The sequence below is a fragment of the Sparus aurata genome, chromosome 17, assembly GCF_900880675.1.
Source record: "Sparus aurata chromosome 17, fSpaAur1.1, whole genome shotgun sequence".
NCBI classification, from domain to species: domain Eukaryota; kingdom Metazoa; phylum Chordata; class Actinopteri; order Spariformes; family Sparidae; genus Sparus; species Sparus aurata.
The window spans coordinates 25,565,226-25,578,104 of NC_044203.1; the positions used below are offsets into that span (position 1 = coordinate 25,565,226).

Here is a 12,879-nt window from a genome sequence, read left to right on the forward strand (position 1 = left end):
CTGCAGAACGAGTACTTTTAATTTGCCTATGTATTTTTTATCTAACTGGCAATAGTACAAAAATGTTGCTTTGAAGTTTGGAACTAAATGTTGAGGTCTCCACTTTAAATTAAGGATGTTAAGATATCAAAATATGACTGACGGCCCTTATGAAATACATAAGATGCAGAGTTTGAGTAAAACACATTTGAGATTGTGTGATTTTATTTGCATAGCACCAATTCACAACAATTGAAGCTTAATTGGCGAAGTTTCAGAGCAGGACCACACCTCAACAGCGCCAACTTCCGCATTTCTATAATAACCACCTGACCCTCTCCTCTGCTTCGCTCTCGTATTCTGCACCCCTCCCCCCCACCCCATTTCTCTCTGCCTGTTTCTTCTTTCTCTCCCTCTCCTTCGTAGGTCCATGAGGGGGTCCGTCGCTGCCCGGGAGCGGCGGCGGATTCTCTACAAGAATCCCCACAACGCACTCGAAGAACTCAAAGAACCAAGATCTTCGACACTTCGTTTTCCTTTGTCACTAATAAATCCTTAAACGAATCTCGTTGACGGTGTGGTCCTTGCTAGTGAAAAGTCATCTCATGACACTTTCCAGACTGAGCAGGTCTGATACATGCTTCGTCCTTTGCTGCAGATCGACTGTCTGTACAAATCAGTCCAGCAAACACTGTCCCATCTCTCAACAAGTCACTGGATCTGGTTTGCCTGATGCTGCAGCCGGTCACCTCTCAGGCCCATCACACTAGGTGGTCTGGTACAAAGACGGACAGAAAGTGACCCTGCGTGGAAACATGCAGCTGCTGCACAACACCTCACTTCACTTTGTCTCACTGCTGCCCTCTGATGCTGGATTCTACCAGTGTGAGACTTCTGTGCCTTCACTGCAGCAGGCAAGAGTTTTCAGCCTGGGATATCTGCTCAACTGTAAGTATTCATGAAGTGGAGCACAGTTCAAGGAATAAAGGCAGAAGAGTTCATACTTATAGAACTTTCTCATCGTTTTTAGTCGATCCATGGAACGTCGGTGTAACCCAGTGAAAGAAAACAGGTTAAAAGTAATGATTGTTGATCTAGATGTACTATTTCTATGCTGAGAAAGCGAGAGATGACAGGCCAGTCAGAACAGAGTTCAGCAAGTCCGCCTCTGCCTGGGCGTGATTGACAGATCATGACGCCAGTGATTCAACATAGAAGAGACTATCCAGGGACGGCCCGGAGTGGGAAAGTCCCGTTTTTTCCTCAGTCGATCTCGGTAAGCGTTGTGCTAATGTTGCTAACCATGTGTGCTGTGTCAAGTAGCATGCCTGCTATTGAGTTGGTCGATGCTAGCGGCCTAGCGGCTAATAGCAAGCAAAATCGCAATGTTAATGCTGCTAATTAGTCAACTTAACAGTATTATATGAGAAGGAAGTATTGAAATACCTTAACATGTTCATTTTGTTGTGTTATTCTTTAAAGATGTGAATGGTTAAACATTTTAATGTGAGAGATGTCAGTTATGTAAATGCACTTGTATTTTCACTTGAGAGTGGGCATTGCAAATGTCAGCAGAGCCATATGTGACAGATATACGGCTCATAATCTTTACAGTAGAATACAGTAATGTATGCTGATTATATGATATTACTGTGAAATGATTCATATTGATTGAGATTTAAAGTTATTGAACTGAACCGAAGTGTAATGAAAGGCCTAAAATGTAATAATTAAGTATTATATTGTATGTCATGCTTAGTGTTACATTTTTGTTATGCTTTGGAGTGATAGTTGTACAACGAATATATTAGGTTAAATGTTAAATTCCTGTTTGTAAAACAAAACAGGTCAGGTCTTATGGATGGAGTGAGAGCTTCTTCAGGAGATTCATTCCAATTGATGGCGAGCTTCCCAGCGTGATTCTGAACCGATTCATCAAATACTCCATCTGGTGGTAGGGTGGTGCCAGCCGCAGGACTGTCACACATTCACCTACATTTGCTCATATCCCAGGAACATTGATAAGAACACTGGACACTTGAATGATAAGGAATCTTCAGACAGTGGATTTGAAAGACACTTTACTGTGATAGTTATCACAGCACAGACAGACTTTACTGACTTTTTGACTGACCAGATTTATTATTTTAAAGGGCCCATTTTTATTTCATTGTCATTTATGTGTTATTCATGGTGTGTGAATTATCACCTGAAAGTTCATTTCACTAAACATTCAGTTGAAACCTACCTTGTCGTCTGTGTACTTTCCTGTATGGTTATTGTAGTCTCTTCCCTTAGCTCCTTATGAACCTAGAGTACTAGTGTATTAACCAGGAGTGGGTTACATCAGCATCAGCGGACCTGACACTGTGTTCCCTGGCAGATTGAGTAAATTCACCTGCTTGACCAGTTGCACCTTAAATGTGGATTGCACTGTCAGATGGCTGTTCAGGACGGGTTTCCCCATCGGAACCTACCTGTCAGTCCATGAAAATGAGCTCAAGTAGACTCCTTCCATACCCGGCACTTTCCAAACTTCACCTGCGTTGCGGAAAATGCAGCAGCTGGACGGTCTGCTGAGGCCACCAAGACGGTAAAAGTTAAGGTACTGATCCGTCTTGCGAATTTGCTCGTGTCTGCTTTATCACATCATTGTCACATTTCATGTTAAGTCAAGCTGCTTTATTTATCCTCTCATCTTTACCTTTATACAGGTGTTCTTGCCTCTGGATCAGCGGCAGTGAGGCTCAGTGGACTTCATGCAGTGATCCTCAGCCTGGGACTGCTGATGCTCTTTGATTCTTAGAGTTATTAACTTTTTTAATGTTTTATTTGTCCTTTGTGAATTTATCAATTTCCCTTTTGTCTTTTTATCTTTATCACATCAGAAAGACACTTTAAAATTCTCATGTTCATCAAAAGTCAGACGATGACAACATCTGTGAAACAAAAGAAGAAGATGAGATTGATAGAAAACTATCTGGTGAGGTTCAGGAAGACGTTGTGGTTTGGGTTAAGATGACAACATTACTTACTCAACTTCTGCTACATACATACCTCCGTTGCATACTGTTTTATGTTATGTAAATGACTTGAGATCAATACATTAGTAAGTTATAATCTCACACTGGACACTGATAGTGGTCTCCTGGGTGGAGGTCCTGTGTTTGCGTAACATGACCATCCGTCCCCAGCCTCCTCCTGTAGAGGACTCTCTCACTCTTTACAGGCCTTCGTCTGACTTCCTCTCTTACTGCCACTGAAGGGTCACCGACCAACAATCAAATGTAAATATGGGTTGTAATAAGCTACTTTCACAGTTACTGAACAGATACTAAATGTGTCTAAACCACATCTGGTTCATACAAATACAAAGGAAAAGTTGTTTTTCTTTTCTTTTAAGTCTGAAATTCTGTATTATAGATTATTCTATATTAAAGTACATTATGTCTCTTGTATGTGAGATGTTAATTCTGCACGGTTTGTCCACAATGATGTCTTTCCTTGCTGTTTCCTCCTCCTCCTCCCTCTACTTCACTTCAATGGATTTAGCATCATGACACACCGTTTGACCTCTGACCTGGTCGTGTTACTGATTCACTCACATGCTGAAAGAGGGCCTTTGAGAAGTCAACCTCGATCTAAGAAATAACTGACTCATTTATGCTGATGGGTTTTTAAAGCCCCTGCAGGTGGTGACCATTAGTGTCTCTCTTACCTGACTGAAACTGAACAAATAAGAAAGATAAGAGTATCTCACAGAGCAAACAGATGAGGGAGACAGAGGCCCTCCACTGTGTTCTCCTCTATAGTTCCCATATGTGACGTAGTAGTGTTACCTGTCTGCCTTTTTCTTTTCTCCTTTTTTCTGTATGTTATCTCACCTGCTTCATAAAGTTTCAGCTGTGTGGTTTAGTTGGAATGAGGAAGCAAAACTGGAAAAATATCACATTTTTGAAATGTTTATGCAGACAAAACAGAAATACGTTACAGATTTGGGCTTCATCTGTGCAATCTACATGTTAACCATTGTTGATTTTGTTGTAAACAATACAAGGACAGCTGCTACGTGGTCTTCGTTAATCAATTGCAGAAGAAATACTGAGAGCTTTAACTCAGATTAAAGTAGCAGTGCCAAAGTGTAGAAATAGTCTCTACATTCAGAATTTTACTTCAGTGAAGAACCTTTTCACTATGCAAGTGATCCATTCCTTGTTGTTCTTGTTTTCATATTATGGGATTTTTATTGATGCATTAATGTACACATTGTTCTCATGTTGCTGCTGCTAAATGATTTAATTTAAATAATTATCATTATGCTGCTAAATTGCTTGTATGCTTGTAAATTTTTCCCCAGATCGATTAAGATGTTACTTATCTTAAACCATATTATAGATCATTATTTATTGGTTGGTTGTGGTCCTTCAATTAATTTAATAACATCCTTGTGAGCTTTTTCTTTTTACAATATGTGATAGTGTTCCTCCCTCATATGAATATTGATTGCAGTTTAGTTTAGTCTAGTTTGATACAATACAATAACTCTGATAACCCTCAATGATTAAGGCCAAAGACTTCCGGTCGCATTGTCTTTATTAATCTAAATAACAACAGCGAAGATGTAGTAACGTCAAACCACCAACAAACATCTCTATTATAATCAATACAATCTTTCCCTGTCAAATCAATAAATAAACATAAACATAATTCTAAATTATATAAAATATCATACAGATTATAGCAACCTTCCAAGTTTCTGATGAGACATAGTTTGACCTGAAAGCATTAAAGCAGTGGATTCTGATTAGTCATGCCACCAAAGCACCCGTACCAGCATCTTTCAAAGTAGTTACGATTTTAACAACAACAAGAACAAGTTGTTGTGGGGACAAACTCAGGCCCGTATTGGTGTCTATTGACAACACTGCCGAGAACAGAAGGATGATTTTGCTCTCTTGATGGGAAATGTGGTTCTTCTGGTCAGGGAGTTGGATTACAAGGGGTAAATCCTGAAGGCGTCTAGCAGCTTCCTGCCTCTTGACATTTACAGTGTTCAGGCCAGACACCAGAAATGAGTTAATGTTGTCAGTATCGTTCAGTGGACTTTCAATCATTTAAAAGACAGTATTTCAGTTTATTCCAATATGTTGTTTGATTATCATTAGTATTATTTTAATATTGTTGTTCTCATATGTCATGTCTCTCCTGTACATTTTAATTTTCATGAAGCCACACAAAACATTTGCATCCGCATTTGCAACATAATTTTGCATATGACATTTATTCAAAACAGCATAATTCAAAGTTATGGCTTTGTTTAATAAGACTATACGGAGGATGATGACAAGACTCCATCATGTTATTTACTTCAGACATCTGAACTGACCATATCAGCTAATGTTGGCTGATCGAGACTCATTGCACTTACAGTTTTTTGCAATAGTTAAAACCAAAAAGAAAAAAGGACCACACACACTCAGTTCAATAATATCTGTCCTCTGTTCGCCCGCTTACCCTCATGCTCTACCTATAAGGGAGCCAAGTCATCAGTCTCACCGCCCGCGTGTCAGGTGCAAAACACAGGTGTGCTCAGATACTGAACTTTGCACAGCCACGGCTCACATAATGCCACAGTTGTTTGCTGAGTGGCATTGTGAAAAGGTATAATAGTTTACCCACTCAACATGTGATGCTGCAAAAGACAGCAGGTGCACTGATTGAATTATGAAAATACTGAATAATATGCTGCTCTGCCGTGTGGTTCATCTTGTTATGTCTGCGTGTAAGATTCAATGCATGGAGCAGAACAGAAAGATATTGTCAGTGAACATTTACTACAAAGAAAATGGAGCAATGGTAATATGAGGTCCTTGTGTTTGACGTACACACCCTCACAGAGAGAGAAAGAGAGAGAGAGAAAGAGTCGAAAGTGTCACGTTTTTCACGTAGTGAAACTTTCAGGAGTTGAGGTGGAAGACTATAGATAGCCCTGAATCATAAGCTTACAAAAAAAGATTAGACAGGACACTGATGAAGAGAAAAACAACCAAAAAAATGTTCATAATTTAACAATCCAAAACAACAAGAAATTAGGTAGATTATACCACACAACCCCCCTGCTTCCCCAGTCCTTACTCACATACCTTCTGTCATAATTTATCATTTGCCCATTGACAGAACCCGAGATGGTAAACGAAAAGTATAATGCACCGTTTGTAAGTTTGACAGGAGTGACCACCAAATAACCAGAAACACCTGCAGATAAGAACTGGGGTCGCTACTGCAGGTAGGTATTTATGGTAGGGGGCTGGACGTATGTGTAATATAATAGAGGGGAAATAGTGAGGACATCCTCAGAGCATTGATACACCATGGAAAAGAAAAGCGTGGTAACCTCTGTATTGTCCTGCTGGCTTTAATACAAGGTAGGTTGATGGATTTGAGATAACTTAATCATGCTGTTATAAAGGACTAAAGGTCTGTTGTACCATTTATTTTCCACGGTAATGAACATTGCTCTCTTCTTCAGGTGTTCTGGCCTCCATTGCTGTGGAGGTCAAGCCCTCTGTCATCCAGCTACAGCCGGCGACACTGTGATGCTGTCTCTGTCTCCCTCTACGGCTATCAAAAGTGGAAGCTGGGCAGTGGGAGAGTCCGTCATCCTTACCTGGATTGGAGAACAGCAGGCAGTTTTCCCCAGTCACACTGGCAGGGCGTCAGTCAACATCCTCACTGGAGCTCTGACCCTGAGCTCCGTCATGGTGGCAGACTCAGGAGTCTACGTAGTGCAGGGCAGCGACCCCCAGCTTCAGGCCAATGCCTCCATCACAGTTGTGGGTAAGACTGGACAAACAGTTGACAATCAAGGTTGGGAGTATTTAATAGTTCATCCATTGGAGACTTCTTAGAAACCAGCACATGAACGGTCCACTTGAGGGTGTTTTTATCAGAACTTTGTGCACCTAAAATATATTTAGGGTTAGGATTAACTTGAGCAGAATTATCAAAGCATCTTGAATTCCTGTTACTCACATAAACAAATGAAGTTATGATGACTTCATATGATCAGCTCACACTGATGGAGTGTAACTAAGCACATTTACTCAAGTACTGTACCTAAGTACAATTTCCATTTTCTGCTACTTTATATTTCCACTCGACTACATTTAGAGGCAAATATTGTAAATTTATTTGATAACTTCAGTTACAGATTACATTCTGCCACTGCTTACATCAGAGCCAAAGTTGTGCATTCTTAATTGTAGCTATCTTATCAGCAATCTGTTTAAAAACATTAAAAAAACAAACAAACAAACAAAAATCACTGATAAAAAAACCCTGTTAATAATAATACAAAAAATGTATATCAAACTGTTCGTCAGATGCACATCGCAGTATATAGAAGCTTTCATGTTGCATGAAATCATTATTACTAATGCATTAGTTAAGTATTCGTTTTGTGTCCTTATTGTAAAGTGTTACCATTATGTTTTATTAAAGAAATAGAAGGTTCATGTATCAGTCATTTGGCTAAAAAACTAAATCTGAATTGAAGCCTGTATACTGATACAGAAAGAAAATATACTGTAAAGTGGAGTGCAGATGATGAATTGAGGAGTCTCACATCCTGAGGAGAGAAGCTGTACTATACTTACACCAACCAGAGGAGCAAAGTTATGTTTAATCTTTTCTTTGTTAGCAGTACTTTAATCAGGTTTTCAAATTGAATATCTCCTTCAAGGACATTTCAGCTGCCGAAACCTTTATCATTCTTCATTTCCTGCATCATATTCATCTCTGTCTCTGACCTTAAACTGGGACAGTGCTTTGAAGGAGGTTGCAGTTATTGTTGGGTAAATATGTTTTATGAGACGGATCACATGATTGTTATATAGTTTCACTTCCAAATCCAAATACACTTTTTACCTAAAAATATCTAAATTTAAAGATTGTCCTGCTAATGTCAGGTAATTAGAAACACATTTTTTAGATCATCTGTTGAACCTGATTCACAAAGAAATGTAAAATGTACACTGATGTACAGACAACAGGAAATCATTTCAAAGACACACAGAATCTGTAATGAAATAAGTGGTGTACACAGAGACAACCAAACAGGACAAGTGTACATCTTAAGGGCAGATGAGGACAACAGCCAACCAAGTAAGCTAGCCAAAAACAAGAAGTGTTATATTAAACATGATAAGAACATCAAAATAAATAAATGGGGGTATAAAAAGAAACTGTGAACATTATCAGTACAGAATCTTTTGCAACTCATTGCAATGACTGTGGGAGAGAGCGGCGGAAAATGTGCTGATTAAATGTTTACACTTCCCTTTTTACTGGAACAGGTTGTGTTATAATGAAAAAGTGGATCTCTGTACAGTGTTCAGACAGCTCTTAAGGAAATACGTGTCTCTGCCTCGTGACATCTGGGCCGACAACAGTAAACTTTAATACTGCGGCTCTCTATTTGCTGTGAGAACCTGCTGTGTTTTGGTTTTGTCGCCCTTTTGATCACATGGCGTCTGGACAGTTTCTGCGTCTGTCGAGCCTCACCTTTATCTGGTCACTCCGCCGGTTCCTTCAGTTTCACCGAGCCTGTTTATGCTATCTAGGGTTACATCAGTATGTTTTGTACCGCGTTTTGCACTTTATCTCACATGATAAGGTCACTTTGATATTTACATGTTTCATTTCAATCCACTTGGAGCATTTTGTATTAAAGCAGTCTTTTTTAAGTGTTTATGAGTCATAACAACTACCTATTAATGGGTAATTATTCATAATGTTCTAGTGAAATAGCTTAATTAGCTCCCAAAAAATTCCAAATGTTCCATCCATCCATCGTCTGCAACGCTTAACCTTTTCGGGTTACAGGGGGGCTGGAACCAATCCCAGCTGATATTGGGTGAGCAGCAGGGTACAGTCTGGATAAGTTGCCAGCTCATCACAGGTCTGACATATGGGGACAAACAACCATTCACACCTACAGACAGTTTGACTTTTTTTATTTGTCTTTGGATTATGGGAAGAACCCTGATGACCCAGAGAGAACCCACACAGACACAAGGAGAGCACCGGGAGGCACCGGGAGGCGCCGTGCCCCGGTCAAGTCACGCACCCAGGACCTTCTTGCTGTGGGGCAACAGTGCTAACCGCTGTGCCGTGCTGCCCACACAGTGGTTCATGTGGGCAAGAAAGTAACTGAACAAAACAACTTAGTTCCAGTAATTTGAGGGGATGTGTTTGGTAACATCCACCCTGGTTTTAGATAACATGCCCTTCTGAAGACAGTTGCATAGGCAGGGTTGAGTATTTAGATGTAATTTATGTAATACATTAAAGTTTGTACTGCCCAATGTGAGTATTTTGTGTATACTGATTTTTTCAAAAAACTTTTTAAGTAGTTCTTGTGTAAAGCTGCTGACAAACCAATAAACGGACACAGGTAAAACATAACCTCCTTGGCAGAGGTAAAATCATATCTTTCTTTTTCGACACTGTCATTAATATATTAGGATTGAGGTGTTAATTAGATTATTGAGAGGTGTTTTTGATACCTCGCGCTCTTCGTGTATGTAAATACAAGGTCGAGAGACTAAGTAACATTTCTTAAATAAAGTAGCCTAACACTACATTCAACTATGTCCTGGGGACCAAACTGTGTGAACAAGCACTTAAGATTATAAGCTTTGTAAGATAGATATTATATTAGAGGGCATCAGATTGTACAGGTGTACCTAACACAGGTGGCAACAGAATACAGGCCTATGTAGCACTGACGTTTTTTGTTTGTATGGCTGCTGTTCCTCCATTGCTTGTGTACAACAAATCCTCAGTGTACAGTATGTTGACACATCTTGAACCTTGTCTCCCACAGAGACCATTTCAAATGTGACGTTGAGCGTGAATGAAACCAACCTGATAGAGTTCAGCGGCTCAGCAGTCGTCAAGTGCTCCGTCTCCTCTGGATCCTCACTCTCTTTCCTCTGGATGAACAGCAGTTCTGAGGTTACAGCCAGTGACAGAGTTCAGCTCACTGACGGAAACTCCACTCTCACTATAGTCAACGTGACCCGCTATGACCTGGGACCGTTCATGTGTGTGTTCAATCCTGTCAGCAATGGCAACAGTGATGCATTAAACTTTGCCATCAGCTGTGAGTTATTTTGTCTCCCCCATGTACTATATTTTCCAGTTTCACCATCAGAGCTCTGAAATGCTGCATGCCTCTGCTCTTCTCTTTTCTCAGATGGTCCAGACAACATGGCGCTAACTGTGAATGGAAATAACAGCACTTCCTTTTCAGTTGGATCCAATCTGACCATGCTCTGTTCAGCTCAGTCCAATCCTCCAGCTCTGCTCCAGTGGGCCGTCAGAGGAGAGCTTGTGAACACCACAGGTCCACTGTTGGAGCTGTTCAGCGTCAGTGAGGACCAGAGCGGTCCATATTCCTGTCTGGCCTTCAACAACCATACCAACATGAACAGCACCATCACCACAAACATCATGATATCAAGTGGGTTTGTTTGTATCTTGACATCAACCTCCATACCGTATTTGTCCATCTGTTCCCAACTTCATCCTCACTTTGCTCTGTTTACGCAGAGTCAGGATCTGAACAACAGGCAGTCAGTGTGGCTGCTGCCTCTGCTGTTATTGTTTGGACCCTTCTTCTAAAAGGCAAGTTTTAGAATAACTAAAAGGTAGAAATACTTCAAACTTTTGGTCATTCGCACACACCAAAATAATTTTCTAAATAGGTAAATCTGCCCAAAAACTAATATAACAATGTATTCATCACAATCACAACCCTTGAGCTATGCTACGATCTTTTTTCTCAATCAGAAATGCCCACTAGACTATAGCCTGACTTGAAATAGCCTTGAGTTTCCAATTTGCACCATGACAACTCAATAAATATAGACTGACATGAAGTAATGTGTCCAGACTGAACAGCCATCTAGTTTGCTGTATCATTCTGTTGGTTAGTTCAAATAGCTTGGATCCATATGGGTCAATAGGTTATGTGTAGTCTGGAAAAAGAAGTAAGACGACATTAAGATTGATCGAAATCTAAAATCTTTAGGTTCCCAACCCATGATTCTAATTTAAGGATTGACATTAAATTCTGCACAGTTACCTTAAAAAAAAAAAGTATTAAGGAAGAAAAAGAGGTAAAATGATCCCTTCAAAGTGGTGACATTTCTGTTTGAATTCAGATTATTGTTTATTCAGTAATGGAATAAATGTTATTTACTTCTGAGTTTGTATTATTGCCTCATTTATTTGTAAATATCTAAATTCCAAGTTTACATTTCCTCTCCAGAACTGCCCCGTTAATAGTTTGGTCTAAAAGTCGTGACAGACTCTGATTTGATGTAAGTTGAAAAGCGTTTTGTCCCAAATCCAAACCTGCTGGAGGCTGGAGCCAGTGAATTTCTTAAAATTACATAAAAAAAACAAATTTTGATTGTCTGTCTGTCTCTTATTAGGTGTAGGCGCAACTAATATTCACTGAATATGTTCTGAAGGAGAAGGAATGTACAGTTTGAATGAGAGCACTTTTGTGTGAGAGAATAGATATTATGTGAAGACAAACACTGTAACTTGACAAACTGATGACCAACTGCTTCTCTTTCACAGGCGCTGATGTCTCATTCAGTCCATGACGACCGCAACGACATAATATTGCACAGTGAACCAATACAGCATTCAAAACCATCACTGTGTGTCTTGAAATATTTTTTGCAATATAATTCAACAATTAAATTAAATGAAACAAATGAATATTATTACGAGCAAGTCTGATTGACACTACTGATGTGAAGGAATTTTTTATTTGACCAAGTATGTTGTAATATGTTAACTCATCAAACAATGAATTGAAAGGCTGATAAGGAGTACACAAAGTGAGCAGGAAAATACACAACCACACCCACATACCTCAAACATGTGCAAAAACCAGAACCAAAATCTTTGTCTGTCAATACAATTCTACTGCTTTGTACTATCGTGTCTTTGTTGGCCATTTTGTATTGTGTTGCATTTATGAAACACACCTGAACTGCTGCAATTATTTAAGTATGATGAAATGTTCAAAACGAAACTTAGAAAACTCATGATCATGCTGCAATGGCAAGAAAGAAGCAGGAGAAAAAATCATTAATCGATAAGCATTGATGGACAATGACAGAAATAGAACAGAAGACTATTGAAAAGGCTTGTTTGGTATAGAGTTCAGAATAAAGTTTTAATTCATCTCTTGTGTCAAAAATTAAGTTAAGATAAAAAGAAGTCCTATCTTCAGGAGATAAAGAAACAAAAAGACCTACAGAAAAGGTAAAGACAGTCTATTGCCCTCTGATCAAACCTCTCAGTATGCTATCGGCTATGCTCCTTGTTACCAAATTACCCTAAGAATAAGTGCCCGGTGACAAGATATTTATTGATATAAATGTAGAGTCCAGTGTGATAAATATTTGTTTTCACTTCTAGAATATGCTTTGTTTACTTCCTAATACCTCAAGTTACTGTAAATATAAAATATATTGATAATATATAATATTCAAAGTAAATAAATGTTTTTAGCTGTGTAAACCATACCGGTAATACTTAAGTTGTACTTAGAGTCCATAAGTTTCTCTAGTTAGTGCATGTTACTCACAATCCAGTTTCCCATATGACTTTCTAGCTGAGCAACACATCTTTCAACTATGTTAGTTGTGTGATTGGTTAAGGCTCAATTTAACGCTAACCTTTATGATGCTTATCAACTTTTTCATTATTGTAAAAGTAGACAACTTATCTCACAATGTATTAAGGATACACAGCATATCTCTCACATATTGTTTCTTCAAAGATGAAAATTAGAGTCTCAGAAGAGTTTTAACG

At 39.1% G+C, this 12,879-nt stretch overlaps 1 protein-coding gene and 1 long non-coding RNA gene across 2 annotated transcripts; both read left to right on the forward strand.

Annotated features, from left to right (window-relative positions):
- The first annotated feature begins 643 nt into the window (after positions 1 to 643).
- On the forward strand, positions 644 to 2,226 carry LOC115566850 (uncharacterized). Its single transcript, XR_003981084.1, has 2 exons — positions 644 to 927; positions 1,010 to 2,226. It is a non-coding gene; the product is annotated as an uncharacterized LOC115566850 (long non-coding RNA).
- A 4,259-nt stretch (positions 2,227 to 6,485) lies between these two features.
- LOC115567759 (carcinoembryonic antigen-related cell adhesion molecule 1-like) lies at positions 6,486 to 11,995 on the forward strand. The gene is made up of 5 exons (XM_030394608.1): positions 6,486 to 6,816; positions 9,866 to 10,144; positions 10,238 to 10,504; positions 10,594 to 10,668; positions 11,632 to 11,995. Exons 1-5 carry the CDS (start codon positions 6,486 to 6,488, stop codon positions 11,655 to 11,657), a joined length of 978 nt encoding a protein of 325 aa, XP_030250468.1. The 3' UTR covers positions 11,658 to 11,995.
- Positions 11,996 to 12,879: the final 884 nt, after the last annotated feature.